Here is a 17,138-nt window from a genome sequence, read left to right as displayed (position 1 = left end):
CACTTTGATGGTGGGCATTCAGCAAAATAACTACTTCCTTTATATATATATATATATATATATATATATATATATATATATATATATATATATATATATATTAGGTATATTTAATTATGTAGCCCACTATAGCCTTTGTGGAAATTCAAAAGCAGTACTTGTAACAGAATATTTTTACATTGTGGTATTACTACTTTCACTAAAGTACAGGATCTGAATACTTTTACAATATAGCCCTAAACAGGGCTATTGTCAGGTCTTCCATTTATTTTATCCACCCACCACCAAAATTTACATAATGCAAACAATTAATGTTTTCCATGAAGAAAAAGAAAAGGGCTCTTTGCTTCAATCATGAAAACCTAACCGGAAACAGTATTTGGTAACAATTTAAACATGTTGGTCTTTAGACATGCTTCCGGGAAATTTGCACTAAAGACACGCTTGGGCATGTGCTGCATGCTCACAAATATTTTACACTTTGTTCACTTCAGCCGTTCTCTTAATACACCCGTGACTTCAACCTTTATTTCGACTCACTCCTTGCAACTGCAGAAGTTCTTTACCCACCGGGCCTAAGTACATAATACATGATTCGGTTCCTGTCATAGGCGTGGCATTTCAAAAACCGGTAGGCTCAAACACGTTGACATTACTGTTGACCGTATATGGTTGATACGTCTTTATATACGATCTACTGTTGAGATACAGAGCATGATGACATCTGGTGGCTTTTATGTGGCAGTGCATTAAAGCAGTGAAGCATGAACTGTGGGCTACAACTGTTTGTGTTCAATCCATATCACCATATATTTATTAACAGTCTATGGTTCAATCATGAGTCCTGACAATGACACTGCTCAGGTTGCTTAGCTGTGGGACATTTCCCTTTCCAGCTAAGTAATATGGAGAGACCAACCAAGCAGCCAACAATATATATTTACCATTAATTTAACAACTCCATCCTGTCAAATAGCTTTAGACTCCAGACTAGACGTGCAGATGCTTGTCCACTTTCTACAGGTGTGTTTTATGGCAGTTAGTGATTTCATTAGTATTACATTGGGTGTCTTTGGGAAAGTTAAACCTGTAGTAGTTTCAGTAAGTGTGTAGCACATGTTGCAGACATCACAAAAACCCTAAAATGGAACACACATTACAAGATCAAAATCCCATCAGGTAAATGCATGTCCTTCACATTGAAATGCTATGTAAAACCTAATGTTTAGATTTTAGATTATTCCAAGGCTTGATTTCAATAACCTGACACCAGATTGTGCTGTTATATTGTGACAATCCAGCTATCGTTCAAGGTAATCATTTCATACTATTGGCAGTCAGTTGATTCCAACCAACACTATATAAATGGATGGGGGTCTGAAGGTTTTATACTGAGACAAGGTATTAAATAAGCATGTGGAAAAATTAGCCCATTTTAGTGTTTGGCACAAACTGTAGGGACCCTTTCCATGCATTTTGAAACAGGATAGACAAGCCGACACAAGAACATAGAAAGAGACAGTATTTGGTTAATATTCACTGTAGGTTTTAATACAAGTGTCATTAACTACAGGGTAGAGAAAAGAACTGGGAAAACCCAATTCACATTAACCTACAGCCAAAACCATTTTTCGTCAGAAAAACAAAAATAATCAAGTACTGGTAAAAAACGGAGCATTTAAAAGAAGAGGTTGGAACAATAATTTCAAATCACATCAGAAGACATTCATGTGTAAAATATTCTGCACATCTGTCACAACTACCCTTCTGTGCAGACAGGAAGGGACAACAATCCAGAGGAACTGTATTTTTTAGCTGGTGTCCATCTGAAAAAACAGAAGAATGAAATTAGACATCCGCAAAAAAAAATAAAAAATTGTTAACTAACATTTGACACTGCAACCTACCCTGGCATTGTAGGCGTCTAACTGGGCGTCGAGTTCTTCTGCTGACAGCTGCTGCTTGCTACCACTACCGCCGCGGCCACCCCGACCTCTTCCCCCGGCACCGCCTGCACCACGTCCTCCGCGGCCTCTCTGCATGCCTCTGAAGCCACCCCCGCGATTTCTGTTCATGCCTCCTCCACCGCCTCTGTTCAGACTGAAAACAAGACCACCCATCACACAGTGTTCTCAATGTGTGTCAAATTGAAGCATGAAAAATAAAGAACCAAACTTACCCCTGCATAGGTCGCCTCTGTGTGTCAATCTGTGATGTGACGAGCTGTATGTTCATAGGCCGCCCTAGAGAGACAGACATTATGAGCCTCACAACTTAGGCAGGTAAGTAGTGACCGAAACATTCAAGAAATTTGCCAGATAGATAATTAATGTTCCTATATTATTAAAGTTTAAAAATACTGAAAATCTTTGTGCAGCCATAATTCAATTCAACGCAAGAGGACATGATACATATGAATTAAGTTTGAGGCATACCATCCAGTGGGATGCCATTGTATTGTTTCATGGCCTTAAGGGCATCTGCCCTTCTTTCAAAGTGGACATCTGCGGTTCCCAGGCTCCGCCCCGATCGGTCATAGTGAACTGCAGCCTTTTTCAGAGTCCCAAATTCAGCAAAAAGTTCCTGAGAAAAGAAAATAGAGACTTGAATAGCCATTCCTTGGCCTCATCCAGTTTAGCACTCCAACACATGGAATATGCACCACTCACAAAAATCAAATGGGTAAGGCACATACCTGAATGTCAGCATCTGAGACCCCAAAGTCGAGATTGGAGACGAGGAGCTTCCCTCCAGTTTCCACACCAGCTCCTCCGCCACCTCCGACTGGGCCACTGAAGCCGTTGTCAAACATGTCATGCTGCCACTTATCTGGAAGCTGTTTAGGCTGCAACAGATGAAAGAGAACGCACCTGCTGACTTCAGGATCCCCTTGCCTCTGTCAATCACAGAGTCCACACGGCTGGGTGTTGGGGTAAGCAGGGGTTCCACTTCCAACAGGGCCAGGGTGCTCAGTTCCCCCCAAGAGGATCCCCAAATGTTCCCTGCCCACCCCATCACTACAAGCAAGTGAATCAGTTCAGACAGAGGACATACACAGGACAAACAAACAATCTTAACAGCAAAGATGTTTTGTATATAGCTTATAAATAATGTCTACAATTAAAATATTATGGGTATAGCAGCATTTGCTGAGACTATCCATTTATTCAATTATGTCAACATTGACCAATATTTATCATCCCAAAACCACCCACACACTCTATACTAACCCCTGAACAACTTGCCCACCCCGGCTAGCTACCAACTTCGCCCATTGTTCTCTTGCCATCTGCGCCTCCACCAAAGACTCTCCAGATATGATCCTCGGGTACACAGGGGTCGCCATCTGAAGCAGTGTTGCCTCCAGCGTTGCACCGTGTTTTCTTGGCCCGCCCAAAAGTTCTTTACCAAGCCACGAAACGGGCTTTCACGAAGGGTTTAGTGTCCATAAGATGAGGGTGGATGGATCGTAATAAAACAACTAGATACAATGGCCAGCTACCCCCTCTATGTGAGCTTGGCTTATCTGAGCGTCCATTTTGAGACCACGCCATTTTGATTGGGGGTTTGTTGAGCTTGTCTAAATACTCATTCACACTTAAGGAGTGAAGGTTTGCCTTATGTGAACATTACTAGGGTGTTAAAAGTCCACTGATCCATCCACAAGTAACAGCCACACTGGTTGAAAAGCCACCAAACAGGCCTTGTTGTGGAACCCGCCAGCCGCCACTCCCGAACAAAAGGCCGCCTGGTCGCTGCACCGGGCCAGACAAAAACTATACTCCAAAAGTGGTGGAAAAATCATTTGCGGGTGAATTTTCTGGATGATGCGGTTTCCTCTCACCATCATTTTGACACTTGGGGTGGAAAGCGGTTACTGACCGTGGACTACTAGCTTTAATTTAAGGTGCCGGATTCAAAATGGCGCCGCAGAGGCCTTCACGATCCAACCTTTAGCTCGTTAGCCAATATGGCTAACACATTCGCTCTCTCCAAAAGGCCTCCTCTTGGAAAACGATGTAACACATATGGGTTGTGGGAGAAGGAACACACTATGCATACAACTTCCATTAATGCTTAACCGCAAACCATAGAGCTCTCCCCCGGGGGAAACTCCGCGGTTATAGCGAACATTTGATTCGCTTGACTAGCAAGCTGGCTAGAGGGTTAGCTAGCAAGCATACTGGAGAATAGAAGGTTGTTAACCAGGCATTTTCAGGTTTGCCGTAGGTTTTTCCTTTTTCTGCCCATTCCTCTAATTTTCTCATACCCTGCTGTAAGGCGTTGGTCTGCCTCTACCGCGGCTCAGATTCTGTCGGCTCCTCATGGGGCCGGACCCGCCGCCTCGGCCTGCAAATCCGCCGCCGCTGACTCCAAGACGCCCAGGGCCTCCTCCTCCTCGGCCGCCACCTGAGCCTCCGCGGCCTCGACCTCTTCCACCGCGGCCTCCACCTCTCTGCTGCCTGTTCTGCTTGATAATGTCGTCTAGAGACATATCCATTTTATCGGCCATTATGCTGCCCCGATAATGCTAAACTGCCAACGAATATATAAAAGAAATACACCCTAGACTCGATTGCTTCCTCTCCTTGTCCCTTCACAGTTTCTACGACGAGTAAACACAATAAGCCAACCTCCGCTGTATATAGACAAGCTGGTTCGGTACGTACTGCACGTAAACACAACGTCATCACGTAATACGCGTGACCAAGACACAAACACCATTCTTTTGTAATACTGTTAATAAAAAATGTACTGCATACTAATCAACATGAATGACTGGATAATGTTCCTCATATTTATAATTTAGCTTTGGTTTTACAGATTCAAATCAGAGCTAAAACAATTTGTAGATTAATTGATTAGTTGATTGGCAGAAAATCAATCTGCAATTATTTTGATAATCATGCACATTTTTACTGGTTCCAGCCTCTTCATTGTGACTATTTGCTGGTTTTCTTTGGCTTTCTTTGCCTTCTATGGCATTAAACTAAATATCTACGGTCAGACAAAACAAGCAAATTGATTATGTCAACTTTGATTCTAAGAAATTGTTTATTATTTTCTGATAAGTTATGGACCAAATGATTAATCAATGAATCAAGAATTATATTCTTATTATACTATTATATTCTTCAATTACATATTATATATAATTGATAATGAAAATAGTAATTGGCCTAAAATAAGTATAACCAGGATATAGCATAATTGTTTCTTATTATCTGGCTTTTTGAAATTCCCTCCAGTGTAAGATTACGGGTGAGTTTCACTTGGGTTAGTTAGTGGTTAGGGTTTACATTCATGTAAGATAAATACAAACAGGAGTACTGTAAAAGTCTTTTATTCAACATTTTGTTTCAAGGCTTAGGGGAGGGAGGGTTAACCAAGGGCAGCATACTCTGGGAGGTCTCTACTTAGTAAAGTCCATTTGAGGGCAAGAAAATTTATAATAAAAATGTTGGCCTTCTACATTGCATTTGGCTTCCAAAACTTGCCCATAAAGTAAAATGTATATCCAATGTGACCATTCCATTACTTCTACAATTTACCGATCAAACTATCTTCCAAAAAAAAATAAAAATAGAAGTCAGTCCTTTCGCATTTCCCCCCAAAGTCATATAAGTAGCAGTAGTAAAGAAAACAAGGTTTGTATTTAAGACTGAAGTCTTTTGTGTCCTGTGGAGAGTGTCGACAGTTTGTACCTCAGCATCAGATGTCAGCAAATGTTGGTGAAAGTTTGCATCAGTCCCATCCACATAATGTACATATGAAGATTTTGTGACTTAAAAAAACATGAACCAAGAGACGAGAGAATTTGTCCCGGTATCCTGGTTCTTTTCTTCGTAGTCAGTTGAAGAGGGTAACGAAAGAGATGGGGGTTGCTATGGTCCAGAGTTGAGAAATGAGATTGGCATTCTGTGCTATAGACTGGCCAACAGGGCTGACTTTCTGGCTGATGGAGGAAAAGTTCTCGAGGATAATGGGTGGAAAGAAACGACTGGACCATTGTAAGAAAGACTAGGACTTCTTGGAGTCCTGTGTGTTGCGCTTCTTAAGGTCGCTCAGGTCCACTGGTGTGAAAGCTGCAAGAGCAGACAGAAACAAGTTGTTAAATGGCCTGTGCTTGGTTCATTTTTTTATCTTATATATAAGATACAAACCACTTCACTACTTACAATGTAGGTTAGGATTTGGGTTCTTCTCCACATACTCTTGTGGTCCACGGTCATTACGTTCACTATTTTGTGTTGATCTGATGTCTCGGAGCACACATTGCCAGGCTGTGAAAGAGTGAAGACAACAATGCTTTTTTTTTACATTTAGTTGTTAGAAATGACATAAGAAGACAGACTGAAGGTAAATCAGAAGTCCAACTTAAAGAAAGTGAGACGTGTAGTTTAAGTGCCCAATCTCTGCTGGCATTTTGTAACTTGCAAACTCATTATTTAGCACTTTTCAAAGTAAGTAAGTGCTTCAATGCCAGTCTTCGTACTCAGAGTGAGCAAATTAAGTTGTCTGATTCAGATACTGTAGCACTATTTATACTTCTAATGATGATAGTTGAAGTGATCGTTGAAAAGCGATCTGTGGACTGGTCTGGGATCATTAGCACAGCACTGTCACTGTCCAAGCACTCGGATCTACCTTTGACACTACTATTCTCAGGACTTAAAAGGTTCCCTGTGGTGTTTATGACCTCTAGTAGCGCTATGGAGTGTGTTCCTACCATTTTGTTCCCTATTTTGTTTATCTTGTGCATGTGTACAAGGATGCACATACAAGCGTGCACACACTGGTGATGCGATACATAGTCAAGCTAATGGTTTCACATTATACCACTGATCTACAGGTGGCAGTAACGTGCCAAGATACAAATCATTGTTTTAGCAAGGAAAAGCATCTGTTAAGACCTCAAGGATACACAAAACAATGTAATAACACAATGAGAATAGTGATACAATTTGGTGAGTAAGACAAGAAAACTCCACAGGGCCCCTTTGAAATCTACGCAATAAATGTGTGGTTCCCCCTGGTTCGCAAACAATTAAATACATTATTCACTGAGTATCAGTGTTCAGAATGAGAGACGGTTTAGTAAGGCTTCTTGCATTGTGGAGAGGATAAGCTGACTGACAAGCAAAACTGTTGTATTGGCATTTACAAATCCTGTCCTCACATTCAACTGTTGCTCTATAAGCTGTTTTGAAAAATATACTGTAAACAGTGTAATTCTAGATTTAACTGATATGAGCTGAATGAGGTGATGAGGTGATTTACATGAAGACGGTAACAAAAATATCTAACTGGAGGGACATAGAGATTCTGGAACTCGTCGGTCGACGCAGCCAAAATCATCAGACAAATTCATGGCACGGCAAGGGACTCGGTCGCTTATGACCAAACCATGAACAGCTCCGTGACACAGTGTAATCCAAATGATGTCCTGTCTGCTGCAAGCTCTACCCAGAGCCACCTCTCGTCTAACTCAAACGGAATATGTCCAGTAAGGGAGAGTGCATCTGACACAGACAATCTCCTGTTGTGTGCTACATGTGTGAAAGGGATACTCAGGACTATGTTCGGACCTAATTCCTCAGACATAGTCTGGAATTCATATGTGAAAACAGCTTAAGTGGTCAGAATGAAGAGTCCCGACCTGCTGCACAATATACTGAATCCAGAAACACACCATGGTCACATTTTTTTGATGGGCCTGCATTAAGCTCTTTACGCTGTGATTGGTTTACTGTTGAGCTTCAACTGAAGAAATTGTTTTATATCAATACACTACTCTTGTAGTTATAACACATGAGAAGACAAGTCACCTGCAATAGACCTATCAATAATCACCCACTTAAATCAAGTGAGAAAGCATGCGCAGAAAGAAGAAAGGACTTTCAGTATTTCAAGCATAACATTTTAAAAACAGGTCAATTTTTATTTTCCTGTTGCTGTTTTTGCTAATGTCAATAGGGTACAGGACTTGGGTCAAAGCTGTTCTCGGACAACACAATTCAATTAGTTCTGCGAGGTCTATTATTCTGAAATGCTTAGATCATTTTGAAAGAAATCAATGTTAGAAGGCATACTTACTATCATGTATAAAGCGCACATTTTCCTCATGTGCTGGGGTGAAAAGCTCCCCACTGTTAGTAGGGGATCGGGGGCTTGAAGTCCGCTTGTAACTATTCACCATCCTGGGAGCAGATGAGCTTCACAAACATAAAAACAGCAAAATTAGCAGCATAAATAGACATTCATTTGGTTGAAGTCTTTTTTTTTCATTTTTTACTGTAAACTAAACTTAAACATAATATTCTTCTTTGTCTCAAGCCCAAAGCAGCACAAAATTAAAATTATGTTTGATTACATTTTAATGAACACTATTAACACTGATCTATTTGTACTTGTGCATTAGCACTTAAGTGCCACAACTTGTTACAGACCTGGTCATTCTGTTTGCAGTCTGTACTCGCTCCTCGCTCCTCTATGGTGAGTGGATTTGAAGAATAAAAAAGGTTCAGAAGTCCTCAGCTGAATTCTAACAATAAACAACAATGGAAAGTATAGCATCTCCACGTGATCTAAGAAGTCAGTTTCTAAATGACATAACTTAGCTAGCCCCGCATTTACATCAAAACTTACTATTAGAATCAGTAAACGGGTAACACTGCTGGTCAGCCCACAGAGTTACATTTGATAGCTAACGTTACTTACAAGTCACTTACAATAAACTATATCTCCAGAAGAGTTCTGGTAAGTCAAGTAACATTAGTAACGATATGAATGTTGTTAACTCATCGTTTCTAACGTTAACTCATTTCCATAGAGCTATGGTACGCTGTGCGTCTGGAAACCTGATCAAATATTGACGTTAGCATGCCAAGGGGCTTTTGTTTACGTTTTTACATTAGTAGCTTCAGTAGTGTTAGCAGCAGGCTATAGAGACAGACCCGGTAGATTAGCCGCTGGTCAAATTCTCATGAACAAGACTATTTATTGCCCCTAAAATCGTTTTTTCTTATTGGGATTCGTGTCCCCCTGTAGCATTGTCCTGGACAGCTTACTATAGATTTGCTGACACAATAATTTCAGCTAACTTTAGCTAGCTAGCTAGCTAGCTAGCTGGACGATTTACATTGTCTTGTCGGAGCTTAGCTTCAATCAGCTAATATTTTCCTGGCGTTACTGGTCCCAAATATTTATTAGAAAGACGATTAACGCAGTAATAACATGTTCAAGATGTACATTAATAGACACGCTGTTAAGATATTTAACAAACCTTTTTATAACCCTTCCTTTCGGTTTCTTTATTCAGAGACTCGTACGCCGTTAGACCTGGCTAAAACGTTGCCAATGCCAACCAATCATTTCCGGAAAAAGCTTGGAAAAGACACGGAAGTGCTTTATGTCTTTATTTATTTTTGTGCATTTGTATATATGCACACACATATACATATATATATATATATATATATATGCACAAAAATAAATAAAGACATAAAGCACATGTATATATAGCTATATATAAAGAAGAACTACACAATAACATAAGTAAATGCATAGGTGGGATGAAATAATTGACTTAATGGAAAATACCAGAAACATTATACAAATTATATAGTGTGGTCTAGACCTATCTAGATGGAAAGTGTCCTTCTGCTATGATTTGACACTAAAAATAAAACGTAGGCTAATTGAATTATAGGCCTACCTGAGATTTTCTGTTCAAAATTTAAGTTAAATGAAAAAAGTATGATAATGTTATCAAAACAATATAACATATAACGTCTTATAACTTATATCAAGGTCATGTAAATCTGCATCTTAATAAACTTTTGCTGAACAGACATGCTCTCACTAATCTAAAATTGGCCAATTTTGTTTTCCTAAAACACTAAAATGTCTGTCATTGTTGCTACTGTATTTTCATTTTACATTCATGTCAGGATGCCATACCAGGAACATCAGGATATATTTTTGTTATCATTTACCATTTGAAAGCAGAGGCAGCCGCAAAACTAAACCTAAGTAAAGCAAGACTAAAGTAGAGGACATCTTATAGCAAAATAACAATGCTTTACCCAACGAGGATGGCTGAAAAGCTCCAGCAAGAAGACATGGTGTGTTCTCTCTCTGGTAATACACTTTCATTTATTCTTACACAGACCACGCAATAGCAACTCAGTCATATTTATAAAAGGTTTCTTTATTTATGAAAACGTACAAAAATAATGAATTAGGAGAAAATTATAAGACTTTCATTGCTGACATTTGTATTTCTACTACAGAAAACAAAAGCAATACATCAGGGGGAAATACTGCAGCAGTAAAAGAGCTTATACAGCATCAACTTTTTTTAATTATATTTATATACATAATACATAATTTTATGTCTATAAAACACAAACATCTCGGCTCCGATTCTGTGTTGTAAATTCAATACACAGTTTGGAGTCTGCAGAGTGCAAGCAGCTACTTAAAAAGTGACTGCTAAACACTAACACAATCGGTAGAATACTTAAACCGAAATGCTCAGGAGGATGTAGATTAATCTAATTTCCTTCAGAAATTAATAGGTATTCAGACCTGGACCATGGTGAGACATTGCCGGTATTGTACAACTGTACATGAGCTGAGAGTGAAGACAGATGTTCGCAGATTAACATTTGTTGCATAGACACTGGCAGTATGACAAATACACAAATGCGCAAAACAAAGTAAAATGAAATAAAATAACATAACCACCAGCAACAGCTGCAGCCTAATGGGGTATTGCTTTGAGGCTGCAAATAAAAAAAAAAAAAAACTTTTGAAACTAACAAACCACCATTTAGCTTTACAGGTTCAGTGATGTGGTCCTAACTCTGGCTATGTTCTTCCACCCTGTTACAAGTTTGGTTGGTATTGCACTGTTTATTACTGTTAAATATGTTTTTCTTTCTTTTCCAAGTGACTGCTAAGCTTTCCGTCTTCTCTGTTGCTGTGGTCTCACTTTGGGTCCATTTGGTGCCCAGTCACACACAGCCCGTCTCAAACAGTTTGGCCAGCTCTTTGCAGTCTGCGTCGATGAGGTCTGCAGGCTTCTCTCCGCTCTCGTTCTCTGCCTCTGTGCTGGCTCCCATCAACAGCAGATAACTAAGTGGAGAATGAAGCAGAGCGTTGTTAAACAGAGGTTCTCATATAGTATGAGAACAAAAGAAAAACATGGAATAGTTTATTATTGTGACCTCAGACCTCAGAATAACTGGTCAAAATTGTTTGTGGTATTATTGAAGCTGTATGTATTGAGGATGAGTTCCATCATTTCTTCTTATGGATACAAGTTAACACAAAACATTCCCTTGTATATTTTAACATTTTAAATTCCCTCCTATCCAACGATGTCCCTCTCTTTTAATCCCTGGGTTTACTCAATTCTGAATACCATGTTTTGTGTATTGTAATGAATTATGTCATTATGTGTTTATTTATTACCTATTGTCAGTGTTGAGAACCAAACTACCAGATTAACTTTCTCTCAGTAAGGACATTGTTAGCCTAGAAATCTAGCATCCTTTATATAGATATATAAAGGGCCCTATAGAAATCTAGACGCACCCTAGCGGCAGCAAATGTCATTTGCAGCCAGGGTAAGTCTAGCAACTCTCCGTTGGCTTGCGAGCTGGAAAAACCAAATTCTGGTCAGGCCAATCACATTGTGTATAGAGTCGGTGGACGGGCCTAACATAAGGACGGCAGAGTTGCAACGGTTCCGTGTGAATTTCCTGCTACTTGAAAACAAAGAAGATGGCTGCTGCTCCAAGACTTGGAGTTAAGCACTGAAGTCATTCTTAAAAAAGGAAGATGTGTTCGGAGTTTTGCCGACCGGATACGGCAAAAGTTTAATCTATCAACTAGCGTTGCTCTGGTTGGCTATGAGTGCAGAGGGAATTCGAAAGGCAACCGTTTATCCCGCCCTTCGGATTGAGCCCTGCCAATGGTGAGTTCCCAGACCCAACATCTTGATGTGGGTCTGGCTTGTCAGGCTAAGACATTGTGATAAGGTGACCTTTTCTAACACTTTTAGGGGTTATTTAAAGCATGCAAGTTTCCTAGAAAAAGTGTAGGTGTTGAAATTAATGACGTAAGTTTAATTTTGCTTTTGAGAAATCAGCAGCAGATGATGAAGTCTTTCATGTTCTATTCTGTGTGACCAGTGTGCTGAAAAAGGAAGCGTGATGATTGGTCAAGAGTAAAAGGGCAAAAGGTCACCTGGCAATTTCCGGGTAGCCGTCACTGCAGGCCATGTGAAGTGGCGTCCAGCCATCTTCGTCTCTCTGATGAACATCAGCACCATATTTCACCAGCAGCTTCACCACCTCCAGGTTTCCCGTTAGCACGGCTTCATGTAGCGCTGCCATACCTGCACGCAAGACTACGTCAGATCCTCAGCAGCAGCACTGCCGTACACGGCCATGCAGTCAGTTCAAATCAGTGATTGACATCTAAACAGTTTCGAAGCCTCGATCCTCATTGGCTAGCATTATTTTTTGACAAAAAAAAGGTCAAAGCTGTAGAGACTTACCTGAGTGGAAGAGCGTATCCACACGAACCTTCCTCGCTCTCATGAACCGACCAATTTGCTCCATATCTCCTCGTCTCACAATATCCTGGAAGACGATGTCATTGGGGAAGTGCACAGTTCTCTTTGCAGGTGTGACGGGTATTACAGGTGCAGGGTTTTCCTTTTTTTCTTGTGTGCGGCGTGTAGAACTGTACCGTGACTCTTTGCTGTAGGAGGGGATGTAAGTTGATGCAGCTTTGTAAGTGGACGTGTACTGTGATGGGGTGTAATGCGTCGCGCTGTACTGTGTCGGGGTGTACTTTGTTGGAGAGGTATATGCGGAGGTGTAGTGCGGTGTAGACGGTGTGTAATGTGAGGGAGTGTAATAGCTAGGTGTGTTGTACGTTGGTGTGTACTGTGAACTGCGTGTGTACGTTGACGCCGGTACATGGTAGTTGTACTTCATCCCTGCGGTGGTTGCGGCTCTGCCTCCCCCCTATGCTGTCAGCCCAGGAGGAGGGAAGGGAGAAATCCAAGAGAACGCACCAATCCAATAAAAGAGCAGTATCCTTTGCTCTGTGTCCTTTGTGTCCTCTCCTCGCTCGCTTCTTAGCCCTTTAGCTCCCAGCTGGAGTAGCTCCTGCTGTTACTGCAAAATACTTCTCAAATCCTTTGCTTCACTATGATCCAATGACCTTCTTTTAGCTTGTATGGTCCTCTTTTTTTTTATTTTTCACTTGCTGTGAATTTCTTCCCAATTAAATTTAAAATAATCTTTTGCACAGTGTGTTTGCTGTTGCGCAGAATCGTTGTCTGGTGGGGCTAGTGGGAGAGGACCCATATATACCCTTTGTAGGGCTATTTTAGGGCTAATATCCAGTGACTTCAGCTTAGAAATGAGTGGCCCTATTCCAGTTCCTCCCACTGTACAGTCACATGCCTTCTGACACGGCACCCACCCCTCATAAAAAATGTTGACAACCAAAATGTTCCCTTTGAGTCTTGAGACCTACAACTTCCCACATAAACATTTCAGAGCTAGATATTGACAGAAGAGGAAGACCATACCTCAAATGCACAGGAGGCTTCCCAATCATGGGTTATTACAAGTTACAGTTATATACATCATTGCCTGTGAATCACGTTGCTTTTTTCAATCAAAGAGAGCTATAGTGGAGGACATATAAACAACAGCAAACAGCAATAGCACATGATTTCATTTTGGCATGTGTTGTTGATTTGTCTGCTTACGTCATACCTAATGGTGCATTAAAACCTTAGTTCAGCGGTGGCTACAAACACATGATGATCATATGGAATATGAATCACTGCTGTAGGACTAAACTAGCCAATAAATATAAAGGAGTTAAAATGAACACAACCTTAAACATTTACAGCAGTAAAATACACATTAATGCAACATCAATTCAGAAAACATTATATATAATAGTAAAACACCGGGAACATTTGACTGCACAATAAATACTTTTACTTCTGAGATGCATCTAAGTACATTTGGTTGATAATACTTAGATACTTTTATTTAGTAAGGTTTTGAAGTACTTCTTCTTCCACTGCCTTAGTTAGAAATTGATTTGAAAACCACACCCATGTTCTACTTTTAGAATAAAGTGGAGATCTTTAAGTTTAAGTTTCTCCATCTTTCTAAATGACCCGCAGGTCCGTTATTGTGTGACACTTGCTCATGCTTGCCCTTTGATTCATAACCAGATACACCAATAAAATTCACCCACTGAGGAGGTTGTATGTGGGACTAACTGTGGGGGCAAAGCCACTAAATGTAACCTCTCCCTTCAAATGCCGCTGAAGTCACAGCTATTTACAACACTGAACTTTGCCTTCCAAAGTAAGATTGACACACATAGAGCAAAAATGTTGCATTTCTCATAAACAGTAATCCTATTTTCCTATTACATTTTTACTATTCAAAATGTAAAATAACAAGTTTCATGCAGTTCGTGAGAATGGTGCTGTAATGTTGTGCTGGTGGCACCAGCTGCCCCCAGACAGACTTCTACAATGGGCAGAGCTGGTTATAACTGGTTCACAAAACCTTGGGCATTTCACAGATGCTGCCAATGTAACAGAAGAAATAGCGTAGCTGCCATCCTCAGGTTTGTGTTTCTCACCACAACTCCAAGATATGACCTGCTCCTGAACCTGATCTCCTCTTTTGTAATTTGCAGCTATTCTAATGCATTGCTGCATATTCTACATACCTTGCTATTCATTATCACTTTGAGGTTATCTGCTCACCCATCTTCACATTCATAACTGTCGTAGAGTACAACAGTTGTGACAGCAGAAAACCTGCAGATAACTTTGTTTCAGAACTGAGCACATGCACTTTAGGACCGTTTTGTGGCATATTTTCATTTTCATTTTTTTCATTTTTTCATTTTGTTTATTACACAACCAGAGGAGGGAGATCGCATAACTCAGATTATCCCAGCAGGAAATGATCAATGCGCTTCTGTTATGATAAGAGTTGACCCCAGCTCTAAATGCCAACACAAATTATTTTTTATCACCTCCCCGCACTACTGGTCTCTAAACAGTGCGTTCAGAGGCTTAAAACTAATGTCTAGACAAATTGAAGTGAGACTATTTGAATGTTCACAGCTCCAGGGAGAGACTTTTAGAAGCAGCTATCAGGTTCCAAAGTATCTTATGTAGCATTGAGTACTGGGGATACTCCCTCCAGCTTCCCTTCACTCCTCCCCACAGGAACTCCCTCAACAGAAAAAAAAGGAACCTCAGCATGTGAAAAACTAAAATGTTTGTTTGTTACAGCCCGGTGCGATGTTAGACCTGCTCTTGGACTAATGCCAGAGAGGGAGAGAGAGAGAGAGAGAGAGAGAGAGAGAGAGAGAGAGAGAGAGAGAGAGAGGTCTCATGTGTTTCAGCTTCTTTCCATACATAGTCCCAGGCTGCCTTGCATGTTATGATCAGTCAAATTACCAAGAAGTCAGAGTTGAAAACATTAAGGTGTACGGAACGTTGCCAAAGACAATGTTAGCAACAACAAACATTAACAGGAAAGGGACAATGTCACACATCTGCGTGGTGTCATCAGCTCCTATCTCCCTCAACGTGACTTTTTAGGGTTAGGGGTCACAATCCTAGGTATCTCTAGCTTATATGAATAGTTTCCCTGGAACTCGTTTAGTTATTTTGTCTAAATATCTCCTAACATAAATATCTAAAGCAGTTTGACTATGTTGCGAAGCTATCTTTACTGCAAGGACTAAAGTTCTCTCTACATCATGTGTTGGCATAAAATAAGTCAGATTTAAGTATATTGAGAACAGAAAGTGCAGGTGTTCATTTTTAATAGCAGAACGTAAACTCCCAAAGGGTGCTTAAAATCTCCAGATTTCTAAGAAATAATATAAAAATACAGAGGACATGCCCACAGTGTCCACAATGATAGCTGCAGCCCTGTGTGTGTGCCTCTGATAGGGATCCACTAAGTTATGAGTATCGATACTGGTAGTCAAAACAAAGTCTCATGCTGGATCACATTTTGGGCACATGAACACTTTTTTGGTGCATGCACTCATTCAATAGCAGTTCCTTGTATGACTTGCCGAAAACAGGATGTGCGTCAGATACATTTTTCCCTGATCATAAACCTATTTTGCCCATTATTTTATCAATATAAATTTAAAGAATAAAATTAATAACTGAAACATTTTAACAATTTTAACAATTTAACGACATGAACACTTTTTTTGGCACATGCACTCATTAAATAGCAGTTCCTTGTATGACTTGCCGAAAACAGGATGTGCGTCAGATACATTTTTCCCTGATCATAAACCTATTTTGCCCATTATTTTATCAATAACAATTTAAAGAATAAAACCAATAACTGAAACATTTTAACGATTTTAACAATTTAACGACATGAACACTTTATTTGGCGCATGCACTCATTAAATAGCAATTCCTTGTATGACTTGCTGAAAACTTGATGTCATGATCATATATATTTTTCTCTGACCATAAACATATTTCGCCCTTTATTTGATGAATATCAATTTAAAGAATACAATTAATAATTTAAACATTACAACGATTTTGACAATAAACATTTCAAGAAAGATAAATGCATAATAATAACCTGTGGTACTCTGCTCTAACATAAACATTAATAATAAACTTTAAACCATGTCAGCTGGTCTGTCTGTGTGTCTGCTGCTGCTAGGGTTCTCTTTCACATGCACATTCCACATCCACAGGCTGCCTATCAATGATGCATTCCACTCATAAATGATGACACATGGCTGGCCTCTACATAATACATTAGCCACTAAACAATATCCCTATCTGTGATTCTGGCACTGATATTATCTCTCCATGCTCCATGATATTATAAACATACAAAATCTAGTTGACAATCTGCCAGTGGGTGCCACCAGTGATCCATTTGCATCCCTTTACGACAGTATCTCACTATACTGTAGGGCTAAGTATTCAGGGACACACAGTTCAGGACACATAAAGCTGAAGCCAAAAGAATGACAATTTTAATAGTAATCTGTCACAGAGGCTTATCACTTGG

At 40.0% G+C, this 17,138-nt stretch overlaps 3 protein-coding genes across 4 annotated transcripts; all 3 read right to left on the bottom strand.

Annotated features, from left to right (window-relative positions):
- Positions 1 to 1,524: 1,524 nt before the first annotated feature.
- On the bottom strand, positions 1,525 to 4,658 carry alyref (Aly/REF export factor). The gene is made up of 6 exons (XM_028600577.1): positions 4,271 to 4,658; positions 2,696 to 2,845; positions 2,436 to 2,583; positions 2,180 to 2,243; positions 1,908 to 2,100; positions 1,525 to 1,826 (listed from the first exon to the last, which is right to left on the bottom strand). Exons 1-6 carry the CDS (start codon positions 4,511 to 4,513, stop codon positions 1,812 to 1,814), a joined length of 813 nt encoding a protein of 270 aa, XP_028456378.1. The 5' UTR covers positions 4,514 to 4,658; the 3' UTR covers positions 1,525 to 1,811.
- A 670-nt stretch (positions 4,659 to 5,328) lies between these two features.
- mcrip1 (MAPK regulated corepressor interacting protein 1) lies at positions 5,329 to 9,380 on the bottom strand. Of its 2 annotated transcripts, none has more exons than XM_028599817.1 (5): positions 9,287 to 9,380; positions 8,451 to 8,545; positions 8,098 to 8,216; positions 6,180 to 6,284; positions 5,329 to 6,086 (listed from the first exon to the last, which is right to left on the bottom strand). In XM_028599817.1, exons 2-5 carry the CDS (start codon positions 8,456 to 8,458, stop codon positions 6,022 to 6,024), a joined length of 297 nt encoding a protein of 98 aa, XP_028455618.1. In that variant the 5' UTR covers positions 8,459 to 8,545; positions 9,287 to 9,380; the 3' UTR covers positions 5,329 to 6,021. The 2 variants fall into 2 exon arrangements, with proteins under 2 accessions (XP_028455618.1, XP_028455619.1); XM_028599818.1 differs by having other exon boundaries at positions 8,451 to 8,491.
- A 1,537-nt stretch (positions 9,381 to 10,917) lies between these two features.
- Positions 10,918 to 13,376, bottom strand: ppp1r27a (protein phosphatase 1, regulatory subunit 27a). The gene is made up of 3 exons (XM_028599799.1): positions 12,572 to 13,376; positions 12,259 to 12,409; positions 10,918 to 11,142 (listed from the first exon to the last, which is right to left on the bottom strand). Exons 1-3 carry the CDS (start codon positions 13,014 to 13,016, stop codon positions 11,022 to 11,024), a joined length of 717 nt encoding a protein of 238 aa, XP_028455600.1. The 5' UTR covers positions 13,017 to 13,376; the 3' UTR covers positions 10,918 to 11,021.
- Positions 13,377 to 17,138: the final 3,762 nt, after the last annotated feature.

This window comes from Perca flavescens, chromosome 15 (assembly GCF_004354835.1).
Source record: "Perca flavescens isolate YP-PL-M2 chromosome 15, PFLA_1.0, whole genome shotgun sequence".
Lineage (NCBI taxonomy): Eukaryota > Metazoa > Chordata > Actinopteri > Perciformes > Percidae > Perca > Perca flavescens.
Note: the sequence above shows the minus strand (reverse complement) of the source record. Positions and strands in the feature narration are given on the sequence as shown.

Coding starts and splice junctions, on each gene's coding strand:
- alyref (XM_028600577.1), bottom strand. CDS start 4,513: ATGGCCGATAAAATGGATATGTCTCTAGACGACATTATCAAGCAGAAC. Junction 2,244..2,435: donor CAATGGCATCCCACTGGATG/GTATGCCTCAAA, acceptor CTGTCTCTCTAG/GGCGGCCTATGAACATACAG. Junction 2,101..2,179: donor CAGAGGCGACCTATGCAGGG/GTAAGTTTGGTT, acceptor TCTTGTTTTCAG/TCTGAACAGAGGCGGTGGAG.
- mcrip1 (XM_028599817.1), bottom strand. Junction 6,285..8,097: donor TGTGCGCTTTATACATGATA/GTAAGTATGCCT, acceptor ACTCTTTCACAG/CCTGGCAATGTGTGCTCCGA. Junction 6,087..6,179: donor CCCAAATCCTAACCTACATT/GTAAGTAGTGAA, acceptor CTGCTCTTGCAG/CTTTCACACCAGTGGACCTG.
- ppp1r27a (XM_028599799.1), bottom strand. CDS start 13,016: ATGAAGTACAACTACCATGTACCGGCGTCAACGTACACACGCAGTTCA. Junction 12,410..12,571: donor GGATACGCTCTTCCACTCAG/GTAAGTCTCTAC, acceptor TCTTGCGTGCAG/GTATGGCAGCGCTACATGAA. Junction 11,143..12,258: donor GGCTACCCGGAAATTGCCAG/GTGACCTTTTGC, acceptor TTCTCCACTTAG/TTATCTGCTGTTGATGGGAG.